The following is a 21836-nucleotide window of genomic DNA, read 5'->3' as shown; positions in this document are numbered from 1 at the left end:
AAACACTCAGGGTGCTGATCCACTGGCTACAGGCCTGTGTGTAGTGATTACTAACAAAACACAGAGTGTGAAATGTAATTTCCCGTCTCGGAATTAATAAAAAAAAATGTTTTTAAAGTGTCAATTATTACTGTCCTTACTCACGTGAGATTCTTTTCCAAAATGTCCAAGTTGTCACAAATTCACTTCATTGTAGCTTCAATGTATCTTTTTCAGATAATGTATTTTACAGATAAATATACTGTATATGGAAGAAATTATGTTAAATTGTCCAGGGTGTTATACCAAGCGTCGGACCTTTTAGTCTACTTTTTATGTGTCTCCAATATGACAATATGACTATATTAAATACTTCTAACAGTAGCTAGAGAACCTTGTTAATATAGTGTTGTTTAAAAACTAATACTTGTGTACTTTCCTATGCAGGCGTTGCATCAAGCATGGAGGCATTTTGCATTATAGTATTGTTTTTTTACTGACAGTCCCTGTATACCTACACAAGTATTTCAGTTGTCCCAGCTGATTAGACCTGTGTTCAGGTTAAATAAGGTATTAAGAAAGTATTTGCCTTGGTCTTACCGTGACCTGTCCAATAAAACTACCTGCAGATTTAGGGAGTTGTCAATCAATCAATCCCAGTCACATAAACTGAAAGGGAGATTTACCGCGTCAACGTGATTCGCAACACCTGTGTGGGTGGACCAAGGTCTGCGGGACCAGTAGGCAGAAAGCTGATCTCACAAACCAATGGTCTGAGTGTGACACGCATCTACCGCTAGTGGGGGGTTGACATCCTGGTTCAGACGCACATGAAGCATCACAGATAGATGACAAACATCAGCATCAGAACATGTTAGGGTGGATTTGTCCTTGCATCAAACACACACACACACACACACACACACACACACACACACACACACACACACACACACACACACAGTTGTAGTATACCTGGCCCTTTGCCACAAAAGCACTCTAAGCTGATTTCTTTGCATACACACAATAAGGAAACACACATTAAAGCAACAGACTGAGGTTTAATTACAGTGAGCCAATTTGAGAGTTTAGGAGTTTAATGCTTACCATAAACTGAAAGACTCTGAAAAGACTTGTTGAAAAGTGGAAAGTCTGACGAAGGGACTCCCAACTCTTCTCCCATCTCCTTATTCCTCCAGTCCGTTTTCGTCCCTTTGCTCAGTTTCTGCTTTCTTGCATTCTGTCATCATCTTCCATTCAGTGATTCACTTGCTCTATTTCGAAGGATAATGAGAACTGCCTGGTCATGATTAACCATCTATCTCCTTTTCTGCCTCTTTCTCTCTCTCTGCAGCCTGAACTACAGTGGCATGTGTCTGGCATCGGATGCACAGTTCAGCGACTTCCTGGATGGGATGGGACCCGCTCAGTTCGTCGGGCGACAAACACTGGCGACAACATCCATGGGTAAGATGGGACGCACTTTTGTCATAACCATTTTGCAAAGCTTTGCAAATTGCATCCATGTCAACGAAAAAGCGAGACTAAAAGATCTAACCCTCTTTACTTTCTTATCTCCAAGTTGAGAGGTTTGAGGGTCATAACTGTCACCTTTACTGTGTCAAAAGCCTCTGAAACTGTCTAAATAAAAGATGGGTTTGAAGATTGAAAAGAAAAAAGCAGCGCATTTCATCATAAAACTGCTCCAAATCATTCCACATTGGCCAAAAAACGGTGTCTACTGCAGAGTTTTTCCTCATTGTCCCTTTGCACATATTCACATCTAAGCCATATATACTGGAGAGATATTGGATCCAGCCTGTCCTCCACAGCAGTGATCTACTGTAAGTGGGTCAGTTTCCTCGCTGGCAGCCAGACAGTGTCCTTGGCCCGCCAACAGTGACACTGACTGGACCAACTCCACTCCAAACCTGCAGTCCAGTCCAACGTTATATAATGTCAAAGAACCCGGAATAACTTGGCCCTGGTCTGCGTTCTGTCACTTTCAAAGGAATGCATTTGTCCCTTGGGATGTTTAGCTGAAAACTGTCACCCAGTGTTCCACTTTCTTTACCTGCTCTTTGTTGTTCGGTGCCGTTTAAAGCCGGAACAGTGAGTTTATCATAGCTTAGTTGCTAAAAGCTGCCATCTGTTGGGGCTAGAAATGAAGTGGATGAGAGGGCTGAGACTGAACTAGGGCTGCACAATATTTTTTTTTGTTTTTCTTTTGTTTTTAATCATCACGATATCAACTGTCGCAATAAACGCCCCGCGAAGGCCTGCAACACTAGAAAAGAAAAGAAAATATCAGTAGAAAAGTGCTATTGAAAATGTAACTAATCAATTCAATGTTCATTTTGTGCAAAATTTTAAATTTGTTTTAAATGCAGCAAGCAATTTGTGAATACTGAAAGCAACAGAAATGCAGAACGGAGTACACTTTAATATCTGTTTATTTATTTTCAACAACAGTATCGCATTTTGCATATGTTCCTCTATTTAAAGCAGCCGTAGACTAAAGCATATATTAAAGATGAAATAAAACAAAAAAATCTGCTAAAAGATGCTACTAAAGATAACTGGATTCAATGATAAACTCCTGCTATCATTTTTAGCTTGAGGAGGCTGAAGTTCCGACTCACATGATGTTTCTGTTTCCGTGTAGTCTCGCAAAGCCAGATCCCCACATCACCGCGTCAGGGCTGGAGTATGGTCTGTCAATGGTGCACCACCTATCTATTCCGGGATCTGCTTAATTTGTATTATTTTAAACCAATCACATCCGTCCTGGGCGGGGCTAAGCCCTGATTGTTGACCGTCTTTATCCCAGAAATGTGCATCCGTTGAGCCAGACTAGTATCTGTGCAATTTTCAGTGGTAGAGAAATGCTGACTAAGAAAGTCTGTTTTACATTGACTTCTACTGAGCAACCAAATAAATAGACAATGTTCTTCTTTAAAGTTGCATAACAGTTAAAAAAAACTAAGCTTTGTGTTCTCTAATACACACTACTAATTGCATTTGCCCTTTTCCTTTCCATCTAAGGAAAAAGCCCTTATATTATAGTATGTTAAAAAAAAAAACTCTTTAGTTGTGTTTAATACATTGATGAGTCCAGATGTTGTCAATCATCATGCTGTGTGCATGGTAAAGTGATTGGTTCAGGACTAGAAATGTCCAAATACCAATAATCAGCATCAGAAAATCATCCGATACTGCCTGAAGTGCTTGTATCGGTATCGTAAAGCAGTAATTTATGCACCAATCAGATTCCACATTAAGCCCAGAGGAAAATCTACTCTAAAGTAGTTCATTTATGTTCTTTTCTGATGTTATTGACTGTCAAAGTGGATAATAAAAGAAAGTTCTATTAGAACTAGAGTACCTAGATGATGAGATCTTACCGAGCTACTGAGCATGTGCAGCTCCCAAAAAGATAGTATAGAAGTGAGATGTCTCACTCTGGAGCTAAAACAGAGACCTCAACACACAGGGTGAAAACAGGATCTGCAGCAATGTGCAGTACAACAAAAATATGGAGTTTTTTGAAAATGAAATTTATGTAAACTTATTCTGGTACAACCTCAAAATACAATCATGAATCTGAAAAAGAGCAGAATATGGGTGCTTTAAAACATAATAAAATGTATGAATTGCTGATATTGGATCAGTATCTAAAACTGAATCTATCAGAAACAGTATCTGGGTATCGCGCCATCTCTATTCAGGACACCTAAAGATGGAGCTTCAATCTCTGTTGTTCTTTTAAATCCTTGAATAATTTATGACAGACATGTGCACTCTATAAATGTTTCTTTTTTCACATGACGTTACTTGATGCAATCTTTCCTGACACGTTACAAAACTTAATTCTCATGTAAAAGCCAGACTTTTGAAGAACTGGATGAAGTAATGCACACGTTGACCTCGTCCATCCTCATTGCTAAAGTACACCTGTGTTTTTCTACCGTCCAGGTGACATAGAGATTGGGCTGATGGAGAGGAACGGAGGTCTGGAGGTGGAGGTAGTCCAGGCCAGAGGACTCACTATGAAACCAGGTTCTAAGGGACCTCCAGGTACCACTCTTGTCTGTTGATTGCCTGATCCAAAGAATCAATGCTGTGTTTTCTACAGGATGTCATTTTTCCTCAGAAAAATCACATGTTCAGAGTCAAAAAATAAAATCTGAATCAGGATCAGAGTCAGAAAAGTATTTATTGCTAAATAACACTTAAAGCTTTAACTTTTCAGAAACGTCCGTTACATTCAAGCCATTGCCAAATGAGTAATGATCAGCTCCACACAACTCTCTCTGTATTTCTTAATGACCTCTTCTGAAGAGTCCCTCATTTTTTTTTTTATCCTCCGTGTCCTCCTTGGCTACTAGCAACTGCATGTGTGAGTGGTGGTGGGTGCTGTGCGTGATCACGGAAGGTTTGTGTCATGTGAGCACGCCCACAAAATTATTGTCATTACTTAGAATTCCTCATGGGGGTGACACAGAAACTATGCACTATAGCTTTAAGAGGAATTGGCGTCGGTGGAAGGTGCATACACACAAATAAACACATTTAAAGGAAATACACTATAACTGTAAAAGAAACGGACGCTAGAATAAATAATTTTACACACTATGACTGTTTAAATAATAAGACAGAAAAAGGCTTTATCATTAAAAAAGACTCCTGTTCATCATGACTGCGTGTCCTGACTGCCATGTTATAGGACAAGGCTCTTCAACAGGGGGGTCTGGGACCCTCAGAAAAGGGGGTGCCACCAAATTATTGTTCATTTTTTAACAAAACATTCAAAAATGAACAATGCTTAACAGGAATACAACATGTTATTAGCAAATATACATCCCCACTGCTTACTGGCCTATAGTCATTATCCATCCACAGATGTGTGCCACATGTGTTTTTAACATTAAACCCTTTTAATAGCTTAGTATTCTATGCACAACCTGTGTATAAAGGCTTTGGGCTGCCCTAAAAGTTATTGTAAGCCCAGTTCAATATATAACTTAATTTTATACAACATATGTAGTAGGGGGTCCCTGCTCTGTCTCTCTTTTGGTTAAAGTTCCCCTGGCATGAAAATTTCACTTTGTGAGCTTTTTTAACATTATATGAGTCCCCCCAACCTGCCTATGGTACCCCAGTTGCTACAAATGGTGACAGGGCTAAACCGAGCCCTGGGTATTCGGATGTGCCTTTGAGAAAATGAAAGCTCAGATGAGCCGATCTGGAATCTGTTCCTTATGAGGTCATGAGGGGCAAGGTTACCTCCCCTTTCTCTGCTTTGCCCGCCCAGAGAATTTGGCCCCACATGAGAGAGAGAAACATCATGGCTTTCAAACAAGCAAAGTGGCAGTTGGTCAAGGCCACAGCCCCAGCCTCCATCTAAGGTCTATATAAAAGAGACTTCAAATACAGTATTAGGGGCCACTAAGGTCTATATAAAAGAGACTTCAGATACAGTATTAGGGGACCACTAAGGCCTATATAAAAGAGACTTCAGATACAGTATTTGGGACCACTAAGGTCTATATAAAAGAGACTTCAGATACATTATTAAGGGACCACTAAGGTCTATATAAAAGAGACTTCAGATACATTATTAGGGGAGCACTAATGTCTGTATAAAAGCATCCAAAGAGCACCATGTCATGGGAACTTTAAGGGGTCCTTGGCTGAAAAAATGTTTAAGACCCCTGTCTTAGAACATCGTGCTACCCACATAACATGAATGCACCACAAGACGAGACAAATAGCATCAGCTACACACAACCAGAACAGCCTAGAGCGGACATGTTGAATCTAGGGGGATATATCCTCCAAAAACAGTTGCAGCGATATGAAAGATGCATGAGTGAAAAGGAGAAAATGGCGTTTGCTGTGTTCAGGGAGTTAACACACACAGCAGAGGGAGATGTTCAGCTAAATAAGTAAGATGCTGTAGTGGAACAAGCAGCATGTTTCTCTACCAATAAATGGTTTGCGAGCTATAATGCCATGAGATTGGAAACAGATCAGCATAAACAGAATATTCTGTGTCATATTGTTCGGACACACACAGAACTTCGCCCCAGTTTAAGCGAGAAATGTTAATTTAGACCCTATTTGCACGGGATTAGAATTACCTGGTGACCCATAGTCATTTTTATAAATGATGGAGTTTATCTGTGAACTTATTCCCCTTGAAAATCAACCATGTCTGTAATTGTTTAAGTCAAAATTCCCAGTTTTTGAATTTCTGAAAGGTGAGTTTATCTGTAGATCTACCTGTTGTAGATCTACTCGTGATCGACTAGTTGTGCTTTCAGAGATTGTGAGGGGTTCAAGAGCGCTCCCTGTCTATGGAATTTTCAAATTGTCGCAAAATGAGAACCTTTTTTTCACGATCCATCCCAGGTGCACTTCCCCGGCTTCAGGTATGTGCTCTGAGTATCACAGACCGTCCGTCGCTTCGTGTCCACTCTCTGTAAAGATAGAGGTGAGCAGTCCAGCTGGTAGCGTAGCAGCTTCAGTTCATTTTAGTGGACCCGCTCTGCTGTGGGCTGGGACGCGTTGCATCTGTGCGTAGACCTCCGATAAAGAGCGGCGAACAGCCACCTCTAAACTCTGTCAGAGACCCAAATGGGCCTCTGTGTCTGTCAGACGGTCTGAATGAGATCACCATATCGGCGGAGCAATGACATGCATAGCAGACTTTATTACAACTCTCCAAATCTCGGACAACAGAGATGGGAGGAGTTATATTTTGGATATGCACAAAGTTGTAAACATGAGCAGAAATCTGATGAAACACATCTGAGCTATACTATACCACATATACAATACTGCAACGTTGGGCCACTGTTATGCATCTCTAACCTCTGTGCATCTCGAAATGTAACTGTTACTGATAATAATGAATTCAATGTTTTATAAAATGAACAAATAGTCTTTATTTTCCCAAAAAGTAAATCGAGTAAGTGGTTCACAGAGGATGAGGGCCAAACATTACTGAGCCTTGGCACAAAGGTTAAAGGAATAGAATTATGTAAATCAGTGGTTCTCCTTCTTTAGAATTTCAGTGGTCTTAGTTGATCCCTCAACATTAATTTAGCTTTGGGTCACTGGTCCCTACACCAGGGACCTCTGGACCTGTTCACCACAGACCCAAATCTTCTCAGCTGTTGCTGACATATGCTACTGTCTCTTCATGTGGTTCATTATGTTTAGCACATTGTCTGGGTCACTTCTTATAACATAAGAAGTTAATAATGTAAATGCTAAATGCCCGAAAACCTGTTGATACTACAACAATGCAAAGGTTCTTAACCCTACAGTTTTGCACATATCATGTAAGACTTGATCTCTCCATTTTTTGCAAAAGAACTCTCCAGAAAGTGCCATTTAATGGTTTATTTTTCAAAATCTTTTCCTGGGGGGGCCTACCCCCAGACCCCCTAGAGAGAGCCCCATCCCCCACAAAAATAACAAATCCCAATATAAACCTAAAAGGATGAAGACCCAAAGTAATTGCTTGGTAAGCGGCAAAATATCGGTTGGCCCCCCCAAATCTCACTCCAAGGTTTGGGGAAAAGTTGGCAGCCCTGGCTTACTAGACTATCTGTCCAATCTGAGGACCATGGTTACCTGTTCCCCAAATCTCTGCAGGGTAAATCCAGACAGCTAGCTAGACTATCTGCCGATCTGAGGACTATGGTTACCTGGTCCTCAGGTCTCTGCAGGGTAAATCCACACAGCTAGCTACTCTATCTGTCCAATCTGAGTTTTCTGTTCAACGTACAGATGTTCCACCAAAACAAGCTCCTTCCAGAGGCTATTTTGCCGAGGCACTGTGGCTCCGTCCACCCATGACGATTGCGATTGGTTTAAAGAAAAGCCAATAAACCAGAGCACGTTGTTCTTCCATCCCAGCATGCTACGTGGGGTAGCCAGACCCTCCTTTGCAGCGCTGTGGAGGAACGTCTGGCAATGCGAGACTACGGGTTCCATAATGATTCAGTGACTGAAAACTACAGCACGCTCCAATAGTTTTCAGCTTCATGCATGATTGCACCTGAACTATGTACAAAATCTAAATGTACATGAGGAGCTGTTAATGACTTGGCTGCCAAGCATAAATCACCCGAGCACTAAATTATTGAAGCGAACAATCAGCTATGATTAATCAGATCAGTTAACCTTCATCTTTTTATTGTTCTGTCAGCATAGGATAATCCTGCCATTGATCTTCTTATTGGAAATGCAGGAGTTTCAGCAGCATAAGACAGATAAAATAAAAAAATACAAATAAATTAATAAATCAAGACAAATCAATGATATGTGCCTGTTACAGGAAATAAAACAGGACTAGCTCTTCTATTATTTTTTATTACTTTTGCAGCATGTTGGATTGCATAACAACAAACTATTAACTCTGATTGTAGCTCCCCTCTGTGGTTGCATAATATTAAACTAGCCATTGAATCTAATTACATAAGAACCAAATCGCATCTGCAAATAAGGATTTACAAAAGTTATATGTGGGAAAAACTAGGAGCGAGAGACACGCATAAAAGACACAAGGACAACAAACAGAGCAAAGCACAAAGGAGAGCCGTTTAGTGAATGGAAGAAAAGCATGGTAGTGAAAAAAGAGAGATAGAGAGGTGGAAGGAAATTTAAATATAGAATAAAGACCAAGGTGAACCTTGCTCCATAGCTCAGTGTGCCTGATTATTAATCTTGTCATGTACTGTAACATAAAAAAGGCTTTGGCATGCATGCGTCAGTCAAAATCAGAAGTTTATCCTATTATATCATTTTGGCTTTTCTCACCTAGCAACCAAGTTTTACTCCAGGGCATACAATTATACCTACAAGTACTGTACATATTCATAAATATGCTGGGTTGCTTCTTCAAAGCTTTTTCACGCACTGCGGTATGAAAAGTCCAAAATTAAATACAAAGCTTTGCATCCGTAAAGAGCGCTGTGCTCTCTCCATGGCGTGGACTCTGCTGATGACAGCAATTGTTTGCATGTGTTTGTATAAAGTGTATTTATTTTAATTATTCAGATGTTTTCATGAAGACTTTATTGATTGAGTCCTTTTTTGCACACAGAAAACAAGAGAAACGTTGGTGTCAAATCAACTTCAGCACTGTGAGATTTGTTTAAATGTAAAGTCCATTACAAATAAAATGTATTATTTTTATTATTATTAACTTTTTTTGCGGTAGTTTTCCACAGTGCAACACAGTTCCACACATACACGTTCTATTTATTGATGCACAGTGGGGGTTTAATCATGTGACCACACTATTTAACCCTTGTGTTGTCTTCCATTGGACCATGCACTTGTCGTTCTCCCGGGCCAAAACAAAAAATCCACACTTTTTCTGGAATTGGTGTCACTTTTTTGACACTTTTGTCCCTTTGTTGCCATTTTACACTACTTTTAACTACCGTGTTTTAATGCCCCTAACAACAAATTATTACTAGTTGTACGTTTATTTTTGGAATTCCAGGTCAATGAACCTCATTTTTCGGAAATAATACCTAATCCTTGAGTTAAAAATGCAGAAGTTATGAACTTTTTAGACTCGTACCAAAGGAAGGACAATCATAGACTGGTATATATCAACATTCAGTTGGGATACTGCTTTGAAAAATTTTCAAATGTTAAAAAATTTAATAAAACACCCAAAATTCAATGAAATTAGAGATGCGATTTTTTTGTTGTACTTGCGAAGCGCGTTGTATGGAATCATCCATGTGTTTTTGGTTAATTATAATTAGGAAGTTAAAAAGAAACCAACACTTTTGTATAGACATTTAGAAAATGGGTCAAATTTGCCCCGAAGACAACACAAGGGTTAATGTATCGGGCGCAGTCTTAAACTCTTAACGTTGAATTTTTCTGTCTGCTGTCGTTCCAGCCGCCTACATCAAAGTTTACCTCCTGGAGAACGGGATCTGCGTGGCCAAGAAGAAGACCAAGTCAGTGAGGAAGTCTCTAGATCCTCTCTACAACCAGGTCCTGGTCTTCTCTGAAAGCCCGCAGGGGAAAGTGGTGCAGGTGAGATCCACCATCAAGGCCTGCTGACTCACAACCCACACAAAAAACAGCAAATATTACAAGATGAAACAGACGTTCAACTTACTTTCAGCTGTTCACTTTCAAAAGGACCAAGAGAAGGATGAGATAGCAAGTGTATTAGCCAAGATGGAAACCACTTACAATATCCTTTATTGGCTTGAACCATGAATCCTGACTGAAGTGCTGGAATTTCACTAGAATTTCCGTGAGCGGTCATTCATAATCACACAGGAAACAGGATATTCCTGTGCGGGAAGTACTTTGTACTACTTAAGTAGTAAACCAATAAAAAGTACTACTTGGTTTTAACCCAAAAAACACAAAAGGTTCATTGGTATTCATATTAATTAAACCCATTCCTACTTTTTTACCTTCTCGCTCTATTTCACCTTCTTCTTACACATTCAAGCCAGCAACGCAGCTGGGCGTCAGCCTTTCAGTTGCATTCTCTAGTTACTATTAATCTTCTTGGTTACATGCATGTCTGTTCAAAATGTAATGGCAATCCATCCAATATTCTTCAAGCTATTTCAGTCTGAATCAAAGTGGTGGACGTACCAATAGCCCGGCGTTGCCATCCATACATAGATACAAGTTAATCTGAGACTAGATGGAAGATACAGTATGTGTGCATATGATGTATATTTATGGGTATGTGTGGGATATGCGTATCTACTTCCAGGTCTCTACATTTCTTATATTTACAAATGCGAGCTATCTTATTTATATATCGTATTTTAACGATATTTATAATTGCAATTGCATCGGTTTCTGTGTTTGTTTTTATGGTCCGGTGCAACGTAATTTCATTCTACACTGCACTTCCTAAAGTGTTCGTGGAATGACAGTAGAAATACTCTTGAATCTTGAATCTTGAATCAGATACCAGTTGCATCACATCGTCATCATATAATAGGAGTTTTACTATATTGGGGAAAATGGTGCACGGACTCTTCAGAGTGGCCTCTATGGTCTAGCATGGTCCGAGATCTCGAAGTATATTTCCAGATGACATGCAATGGCTACAGTACCTCATCTTGACTATGTTAAGTGTGCCTCAAGTGTGCAAACCTACTATTTTAGTTATACTGTAGGTCCTTTTTTTTGTTGCTGTCTAGCATTGTTTTTTTTGTTAAGAAGTTGTGGGTGGGCTAAAAGGAGGGCTCTATTCTTTACTTAATGTCTGTCTTCTATTATACTGTATATGCCCTTTGATAGAAAAGTTTAAAAAAGATGTTTAGACATTTTTTTTTTTTAAATAGGAGTTTTGCCAGGATCATATGTATGGGTGAATAAATGTTAGAAAAATCCCTCCTGGCTGTCTTTTCGTGAGTATGGAGAAAATGTTGAGGACGTGTAGAAGAGACGCTGGGAAGAAGAGTTGACATTTCCAGCGAGCCTCCTACCTGAGGGACCAGGCAGGCCGTCTCAGCTGATTCGGTTCTTTCACTTGTTCGAGCTTTAGGTGCTCTCATGAACAAATATGACACAAAAGACCAACTGAGAGCTTTCTGTGCTCCTTCCATCCTTTTCCTCTCTCTCCTTCAATCTTTATTTCATTCCCTTTCTTACTTCATCCTGTGTCCTTTATTGCAGTTTCATGTTAATTACAGAACCCCTATTATACTCCTTTCCAGCGTTATATTTGTACTCCCGGGGTCTACTAGAATAGGTTTACATGCTTTAAATGAATACATTTATTTTATGTTTCCCATACTGCAAATTGCTGCAGCTCGTCGGCCTGCTCTGATTGGTCCGCTGGCCCACTCTCATGTGACTGCTCAACCAAATTCAAATGGGCTGTGCTTGCTCAGGCAGCACCTATGTGAAATATGAATATGAAAAACTAGGCTGACGTTCTCAATCAGTGACATCGCTAATTTAGGAATCTCAAACAGGAATGTGGCCGAGGTGTTTCAAGCAGCGCTGTCTGTTTAATTAATCCATCAACCACACACACAACAAGCTATATAACACCATCCAATAAAGCCTAATAGGGGATCTTTAAATATTCCTTTCTAATATGTTGCTGTTATCGTTCTTTCTTTCCTAATGTAATGGTTGAATAAGGTATCGCAACACCACCATGCACGTCTGTTATAACCTGTGTGTGTGTGTGTGTGTGTGTCCTCAGTAATCAGCAGGTGGGAACAGCGGTGTGTTTTCAGTGGCGAGGCCTGCGGCCCTGCTGGCGCTGCGTAATTAGCCACTAAACGCCTCCCTCGTAATTATCCGCTGTCTGTGTCGCCGTGTCCTCTGAGTTTCATCAAACTCTCTCACAGTTGGTAATGAAAATCGCGGAAATCAGCAGTGCTTCGCAATTTCTCACTTCCTGATTTAGCAACGCCTAAAGTGCACGCGCTCAGCTGACTCCATGACTCTCGGTTTTTTTAAACACAACAAAGCACGCGCACATCATTTTATACACGTTGATATAATAGTCTATGTTGGTGTTCTGGAGGATTTAGGTTGCATGGTTTGGTGCATGACAACAGTACGCGCAACTGCATACAATTGTCTCATACTATTTATATCAGGGGAGTTAAAGCTTTAGTGCACAACTACTGAATATTAATTAACACCCGTTACATTCAAGCCAGTGCCAAAGGATCTGATACAAAGGTAATTAAGCACATCAGCTCCACACAACTCTCGCTGGATTTCTCAGTATGTTCACTAACTGGTAAGCTTTGGAGACGGGAGATGGCGTAAAGACTCATGTTTTAATTTTTTTTAATCCTCCGTGTCCGCCTTTATTTGACAGGGTTACTAGCAACTGGGTGGAGGAGGAGTGTGTGGGGGGGAGCGATCACCCAAAGCTTGTGTCATGTGGATGCTCCGGCAGTGTTGTTCCTCATGGGGGCGACAGAAACTACGCCGTACAGCTTTAATACTCGCTCATTATTTACCATTCCATCCGTGCAAATAGGACTTTAGATAACAGGCATAGCCAAAAAATATACATAATTCTTAATCACAGTTCACAGTACAAAGAAGATCATGTATTAGATTAAATATGAGCTGAGTAGCATCAGCTATAACAGCTCTGGGACTTCACTTCCACTGCACCGCAGCTGTGTTTTTACATCTTTAGTTCTTTTCCGGCGTGATAAATGCACTTTGAATGTATGAGTTATCGTATATGTGAAACGGTGAAACCACCTAATGGTGACAAATAGACATGAACGGCGGTAACAGGAGTCATTTGCCTTCAAGTCAGCGTCTTATGTGTCACTGTTTGAAATTGGAGCTTACATTAGTAAAAGTCTCTTTTTAATATTTTGTGTGTGTTGAAGGTTACAGGTTTGAACCTCTCTGTGTTCCGTGACAAGGCTGCTGTGCTCTTATCGTCTCTGACGAATGGCATGTAATCTTTTATTTTATTTTATACGTTAATGAGTGTTTGGTTTGGGTTTTCTGGTGTTAGCAAGCTGAATGTTAGCTTATCCTGACTCCTCTGAGTGCCTTTAGATGCTAAAGATCTCCATCGGGTTGTAATTTAAACATTATTCACATTGGCTTTTTGCTAAATTAAGTTCATAACAAGAGACTAGAGTTTAACCCTCCTGTTCTCCTCGGTTCCAATTCGAACCCTTATTAAAGTTTCCATATCAAATATTTGGGTTTGGATCAACCAAATTGCCCCAAAACGACTATTACTATACTACTATACTAGAACGAATATTCTAAACTATCATTAGCCTGAAAAACAATCTGAGATGCACTCAACATCCTCTGATCTTAACTTGTCAAAATAAATCATAATTTCTGCTTTTTATCAACTCAAAAATGAGATATCATTTCAGTTTATTGAGCATGAATTCCACGAATAAGTGTATAACTTGTGTGAACATGTTGGTATTAGTTATTAGTTATTATTAGTTTAAATGTGGAAAAAATTGTCGAAAGTGTAAAAATAATGACCCAGAAGGACAAGAAGTTCATAGTTGACGGGAAGACAACACAAGGAAACAAATCACGTTGACCAATAAGAAAACAGTTCCACTTATAACAGTTAGAATATTTTCCCTTCATATGTGACAGCAGTTAATTTTGTATTTATTATTATTATTTATTTTCATATATTTATATTTGTATTTTTCAACTTATGCTGCATGTTTTTTACTGTCCACATAAATATGAGTTTTTTTCAGACCAGGGAAAAGTAGCAAATCCAGGATTTATTGTATTTTTCTCAAAATGTGTCACTCTTATGGCTCTCTCTCTTCACCACCGTTCTTTATTATTCTGTCTCTTCTAACCAGGGGGAGTTTGTGGCGGAAAAACTGCAAGTGGCTCAGATAGAGAGAGACATGCTGAGCATTTAAAGTAATCTCTGTATTTGATTCTGCACTCGAGGGCTCAGTCACACCATTTATAACAGCAACACTGCTGGCTGAAATCAATCCGTTTAAAAGGGAATCAATTGATATGCTCCCCAAGGCGAGGTAAACCTGGGCAGTGCTTTTGACACCTGAATGTCCATCATTGATCAACTGCACCCTGAAGTAGTCATTCGGACACACAGCTTCCAGCACCACCTACATCCAGAAGTATGTTGCAACCTAGTCTTGCATTGCCATTTCTTTATAAACCTGTTAATGCAGGCATTGTAAAGTTGAAACAGGAAATGGCCTTAACAACTGGTATAACAAAGTTGGAAGAACATCTAGAATATGATTGTCGTTGAAGGTTCTTAATCATCCAGATCATAGTTTTCTAAGGAAGGTTCAGATCAAGGCTAACAGGACTTGGTTCACGGTCCTCTAAGACGTTTGTCTCTCATCCGAGGGACTTCTTCGGTTCTGACTGAGCGCTAGGTAACCCAGCTGTTTAACTTGTGTGGGTTTGTTGTCGAGATGATCAATATTTGGTACTTTAGTGCTTCCGGCTGTTTTAAAAGACACTTGACATCGTCCTTGGGGACACTCGAGGCCAAGTCTGATTGACCATTGTTGGCACACGATGCCAAGTGTGAGCGTTTGTTTCCTTGGAAGATATGAAAGGACAGCTTTGTAATTGGAGGAGAAGTGGAGTTGCAGACTTTTTCCACGGTCCCTCCTGGTTTTCACTATTCGGGTGGAACTGGCTTCCTTAACACCTCTTTCAAATCATCGTTGACACTCCTGGATTGGGCCATGCGTTTTGTGTAAAGGTTGTTTTTGTTTCCCCAGTGCACAGTACATGTGCATTACATTGACTATCATTGTACACTATAGTATATCCAAGCTAAGACAAAAAAGACCCCAGACCAAAGTACCCTAAAGAACTTTTGACCATGTTGTGTATTTTGCAAGAATGTCCACATCCATTTTCAAAGCACTTACTCTTCCTTTGAATTCAAGTCCATCCAACCATTGTCTGTATTCACTTATTCTCACTTCAATGCAACATGCTGAGTTTAGTTTTTTGTCAAATCCCTTTTTGTCTGTCCATCAGCACCTGGATTGTGTGTGTTCGTGTGTGTGTGTGTGTGTGGGTAAGTTTCACTCTATAGGAAGTGGACCTGGAGAAGACGTTTGTTTCTCATTGTCCATAATAACACTCCAAAGCCATTTTCTCTTCTTCCACCATACATTTCTTCTTTTCCCAAATGTCTCTGTTGGAGAGCTGATCACGGGCACACATATAGAGGTTTCCATTTATCTATTTATTTTATAAAGATGAAAGGGATTGAAGATTGGAGCAGATTCGGCTTCTGGGTCAAAAATCGCATGCAGACACACACACAGTCATACACACACCAAACAAATTGGTATGCTGGCATGCTCCGACACACAAGACTGCCACACAAACGCACAAAGACAGATATCGATTATTTGGTCAGCCCCTTGACAAGATGTGGGGCCGTCTGAGATGAGCCCTGATGTTATCAGTAAGCCAGTTAACAGGGGACACCACACACACACACACACACACACACGTTTCTAATACCACCATCATCTCCTCCTCTATTCCTCCCTTACACACACAATCCCTCTTCATTTGCTTTAATTGAAACCTCAGCCTGCTCTGTGCCGCTGTAACAGAGTGAGAAACTGTCGAGATCCAGTATTTCTCCCAAATAGATTCCCAGACAATCTGGATTAATGCTAAATAACAACACCTTCTTAACCTTATCATTTTGTCAATACATCTTTCTGGTCCTCCATTACCTCCGGGAGGCTTTCTGTGCACGATTCCAGCCTTGTTCATGCACTAAATCTCTTCAAATACATTGATTTATCCGCACTACGCTGGAAACATTTAGAACATTTAGCTGTAGACAGCACGTTGCTCATCAATACCTTCCATTCAAGATTATATCATATTCATGACAATATGTGAATTTTTAGATGGATTGAAAATATACTGTGAAGTACAATGTTACATTTTTCCACTGTCAGGTAAAAATTGCATGTTTCCTAGACTATGTACAGGTTGTTTTTTGCAGGATTGAGTTAAAGAAATTAACTACCATCACTTACATTAAATTATATAATTATATATCAAATAAATGTATTGCAGTTCATCAGTTCAATCATCGTTATCCTTTTTTTAACTATTCTGGTGGCAGTAAAAAGGGAAAAGGAATCTTAATCATCATTTTTTTGAAGATCGTGTTGTATTTTGGGGATTTTACTAGAACACGTTCTAATGTTTAAAAAAACACATTCTTTTTCTTAATATACCTGTAGTTACAATGTGTCTAAAATGCTCCAGAGCGCCTAATGGATTCACTTTTTTTAATCATGTCAATGATTTTTTTGGAACATATTTGGTGTAAAAGCCATGCATTTTTGAACTTTTTTTTTCTTAGTGTAAAATCAAAGGAAGCTAACTTTTTTTCCCACTTTTTATAATTATATTAAGTTTTGCAGGTACATGCAATTAATCTTTACAAGAAATGCATGAGTTATGCAAATGAACCGGCTCCCTTTTTGCATAAAATATACAAATAGGACACATACAGAAAATAACTAAATGGAAGTAGGTAAATAACATGAATCAATTTTAAAGAAAACCGACTTTCTTATTATGTGTAATAACTCTACTATGACATATAAATCGCACAGATGAAAAACTGATTTGGACTCTCTTCCTCCTCATTTATATCCTGCCACCCTTTTCCGCAGGTGATCGTTTGGGGCAACTATGGACGGATGGATCGCAAATGCTTCATGGGCGTAGCTCGAATCCTGTTGGAGGAGTTGGACCTCAGCACAATGGTGATTGGCTGGTACAAGCTCTTCCCTACGTCCTCCATGGTGGACCCAACGATGGCACCACTCATCCGCCACTCCTCCCAGATGTCCCTAGAGAGCACCATTGGGCCCTGTTGTGAGCGCTCTTAAGACTTAAGATAAATAAATAGTTCTGTTGTTGCGACAAAGATGCCATTGCTGTCTCAACCAAATCCTAAGACACGTTTTTATATAGCCTGGCGCCTGGGTCACCCAGGTGGAACTACCCCTGGAACAGGTTTGAGTTCACTATCTTACTTAAGGGCACTTCGACAGGTCTAACCAAACTTGGGTCTGAACCACTCTCCTGATTTGGGACTTTACTAACTAGTACATTGGAAATACTGTACTTTAATTATTTTCTATCAAACTGTTGAGGAGACTCACGGGAAGCACTTTTATTTTGTTGAAGCAACCAACCGCCCTTCAGACTCACAGGAATATGACGCTCTCTTCAGATCTCTTTGAGGAGAAAACAAAAACCCTACTTAATGAGGATACTTCAAAGGAGGGCTCGGCTGCCAACATTGATCACATGCTATTGGGACCACAACACACTTCGGGCTCAGCTTTTGCTTCCGCTACGCGCCTTCACAGACTACATTTGAGTCTCATTCCCAGAACTCCCTGTTGTCTTTCTGTGTCCTCATTCAGGGGCTGGACAGCTCCTCAGTGTCATCTGTCCATCCACGAGTCTGGAGACAAAGTGAGACTGCCCTCAGACTGTTTGAGACACCAGGGTCCCATTTTGCAGAAGCAAGAGGACAGCAGATTGTAGTTGAATGGATCTGTGCACAGCAGGAGTACAGATAAAAGAATATATAATATAGCCTTGTTTAGCCTATTTGTTGTATCCAAACAAGACATCTTGGTTTCACTCTGACTCAAGTTGTTTTTTGGTTTTTGTGTCACACGTTTGGCCCTTCAATGTTAATTTGGTACTATGCGACTGTGAGTGGAGGCAGTAATGAAAGTCTCTTTCATCTCCTGGAAGGATCTAGAGTTTTACCTGATCTTGGGGATCCAGAGTCCTGCTGGGTTTCTATCATACAAGTTACCAGGTATTTACCCCCAGTGCCAGGTTTCAATTGATTCCTGAGTGGATTTATATGGTTTTTAATAAGAACTAGCAGGTACTGAGATCCCAATGACCATGCTCCCAAGGGCTTGTATATTTTCATTACTAGCATTTGCAACATTGTCTGATTTTTGTCATCTCTTGTGGAAGGGGATTATCAGATTAATCAGCCGATGTTGTTTGGTAGGAAGGAAAACATGCAGCTATGTGGTTTCTTAGAAGAAGTGATGTTAGACCCCATTTGACCCGGTTGTTCCATAAATCTGTAGCCAATTAATTGGGTTCAAATTGTTTCCGGCTTGTATGAGCAGGTGCAAATTGACCCAAGACACACAAAAAAACGTTTTAAATGTGTTTGCCTGACTTCGGGAGGTAATTACATTTTAACCAGATGGGATTAAAGTGTAAAAGTATTTGTTGTGTGTCAACCACAACCCTTCTTAGTGCATAACGTTTGATGCCACTGAACATGCATCCCAAAGTGGATAAAACAGACAGATCCAGATATCTGGTGTCACAGGAAACTAAATTGGATGTTATGCATAGAGTGTAAAAATAGTGGACGTATGAAGCATTAAGTTTGGCGATACGGTTGAGGTTGAGCTGTGGATGAGGACGCAACAAGCCAGTATTGTTAAGGGTTTCAATGGCGCTGTGCTAAGCTACACGCTAACCCTTCTGAAGCGAGTCATCCAGTGGAGATTTTAGTGGGTAAATGTGGACCATATTCGTCTGCATGCATGGCAGTACAGAACGAAACTTTATCTCCAATTAGCAGCTAACGCTAGCACTTGCTAGTTACCTTGGCGGGCAGATCGATCAACAAGACATTTTTAGCTTTAAAGATGCAGTAGGTAAGATTTATAAAACTTTCTATTATAATTGCTGAAACTGACCCTATATTCACGTAGTACTACATATAAAAAAATGTTGCTCCACTGGCTCCACCTACAGCCTGTAGTGCGATTTGCAAAAATCCACAGCTCCCTGTTCAGATCCTCCAATCAGGGCCGGGGGGCGGGGGGTCTAACTGGGCGTCAATCACGGCCCAGGCATTCATTCATTCTAACTTCTGGGGGGAGGGGCTTAGGAGATCATTTGGGCTTTGGCAGAAAGGGGGGGAGGGACTGAGAAGTCTTTGGCTAAATCCTGGATCTACCTACAGCGCATTTAACTTTGATGAATTGAAAACAGAGTGAGACGTGGACCCAAAAACACCAAAAACAAGTTGCTTAAAGAGGGCAATGGTTAGCATGCTAAGCCCCTGCCCTGATTGACAGCTCAGTGTTTAGCCACGCCCTTAAAGCATGGCTTCACTTTTCAGGCACGGAAGGTTCGTCCATTATTATTACAGTCTATGATGTTCTGCATGCAATACATTTCAATAGATCACGATTAGAATTAAAATTGGCTAATAATAGATGCGTGAACCAATCACGTCCAAATGTGATGTGGTTCAACCTTATCAGGATACAATTTAGATACAACTAGCATGAAACAGCCTGGTGGGAATAGGGTCATCATTTGGTTCAATTCTATCCTGTGTTGTTCTGAAGTTACACATCCACCTGGTAGTGCAGGTCACATCAAGGGCAGTAGGAGGTATTGCACTTGTGCTGTAGCACTGGCACATGATGCTAATACATTAAAGACAGATGTTTCCAAAAGAATTGAGGTAGGCTGGCTGAATGTGTAGGGCTGAACACTTTGCTGTATATCCCAGTTTAATTAGTTCGGAAGGCTCTTTAGCTCATAGTCTAGAAGTACATTTTTATGATTCCTTCTCTGCTTTGGCTAACAGTCGTCTAATAACAGTATCTATTGTGCCAATTTGTACCAGCAAGTGTCTTCTTCTTCTTCTTCTTCAATTGCCTGTGCCATTGTGAGGGAGGAACAGAAACACGCACTCACAGCGTCTGACAGCAGTATTCCGGCTGTGCAGAGGAGCGTCCCTTTCATTCTAAATTACAGCCCTAATCCGCAGACAGCCAAGGCACCTGGTGATTAGCCATGCTATAACTCAGTATGGAGAGAGGAAGAGAGGGAGGAAAAGGAAAGAGAGAGGAAGGAAGCATGAAATGTACTTTGCATCATCCAAACAAAGGATCTGTCTGCACTCGTCAGGTTTTACAGATTTCAAGAAGGGACACAGAAATAGGATGAATTTAAAGGGAACACAAGGTGCACACTGCAGAGGATTTAGAGTTGATCAAATAACAAGATTTGTATTTAATTTGGGCACTTTATGATTCTTAATGTCTTTTTTATGTGTAAATATTATGGATGTTAGTGTCTTTTGAAGTAAGCCAAAGTTAATCTATAATAATTTAGTAGATTAATGTTAAATCTCTGAGGGAGGGAAGGGATATCCTTGCTAGTTAAGGTAAGATTGTAGCAATAGCTGGTAGCATCCGCATGACTGATTAAAACTTAGCAGACTACTTTATAAGACTAAGCATGAGCTATATGCTACACTGAAAGCAGAGAAATTAATTATTTAGTATGTTGGCTTGATACAAATATATGTAGCAATTGAATTCAGATTCAAAGTTTATTTGGGGCTTTTTCTTTTCAAAGACAACAACTCGGATCTGTATAAAGAGACAAAAACCAATTAGTTTTTTAACTTTGAAGCAAGATTTCAGAACAAAATCTAATTTGTCTCATATTGATAAACTAATATTTCAAATAAATTATCCAAACTGGAGTAATTTTACTCTGAAAACAAGTTTGCAAAAGTGGCCTGTCTTTTTACCAGTAGCAGTGTTGCAGGGATATTAATAATGAATTTATTTAAAAACAAATCAGCTACTTTCTGTAAAGCAATAATCAAGAAACATCCTTTCATTGCATTTTTTGTTTTGTTTTACAGTGCAAATTGCGGATAATGACAAGCGTGCCAGTGGTTTTCAGTTATAATGTTCATCAGGACAATTTAACTAATCTTGGGGCGTTTGTCTTATCTATATCAGGAATTTCGAAACATGTGATTCCAAAACATGTTTTAAGTCGGAATGTCCTGCTGGCCAAGAGAAACCTTAAAGCATGCACGATTTTTGATTTAAAACCAGTTGATAATAGCTTAAATCTGAATGCAGGAACCAGAAATCAAATGTTAAGATTTCATTTCATGTCATTTAAACCCAGCACATACACTTACTCCAGGTGGCTATGTGGTCTTTAGGAAATCTATATGTCAAATTTAAAAGGATTTGAAATATAATACCCCATGTTACATTAAAATTTCTGATTTGAAAAATGCGGGATCATTTTTTACAGTCGAAAATGACATGGAGTAACATAAACATTCTATCAATGACTGCCTGGGAGAACAACAAGGGACTGTGTGTAAAAATGAGGTGACGTTAGAAAATAAATATGTTATAAATATATTTCAAATCAATTAACTCCTCTTTCTGTGACCCAAGGAATGTGTTTCTGTCAGTGTTCTTTTGTGCCAA

The 21836-nt window shown here is 39.8% G+C and overlaps 1 protein-coding gene across 1 annotated transcript in view; it reads left to right on the top strand.

The window, feature by feature from the left end:
* rims4 (regulating synaptic membrane exocytosis 4) overlaps window positions 1-19424 on the top strand; it is a 59274-nt gene extending 39850 nt beyond the window's left edge. Inside the window, exons 3-6 of the mRNA XM_034869422.1 lie at window positions 1334-1446; window positions 3955-4056; window positions 9914-10053; window positions 17190-19424. Coding sequence (XP_034725313.1) covers window positions 1334-1446; window positions 3955-4056; window positions 9914-10053; window positions 17190-17408 — 574 coding nt within the window. The 3' untranslated portion in view covers window positions 17409-19424. The remainder of the gene's footprint in view (window positions 1-1333; window positions 1447-3954; window positions 4057-9913; window positions 10054-17189) is intronic.
* The last annotated feature ends 2412 nt before the right edge of the window (window positions 19425-21836 follow it).

Source organism: Etheostoma cragini, chromosome 4 (assembly GCF_013103735.1).
Source record: "Etheostoma cragini isolate CJK2018 chromosome 4, CSU_Ecrag_1.0, whole genome shotgun sequence".
Taxonomy (NCBI): Eukaryota; Metazoa; Chordata; class Actinopteri; order Perciformes; family Percidae; genus Etheostoma; species Etheostoma cragini.
This window is presented reverse-complemented; position numbering and strand designations above follow the sequence as displayed.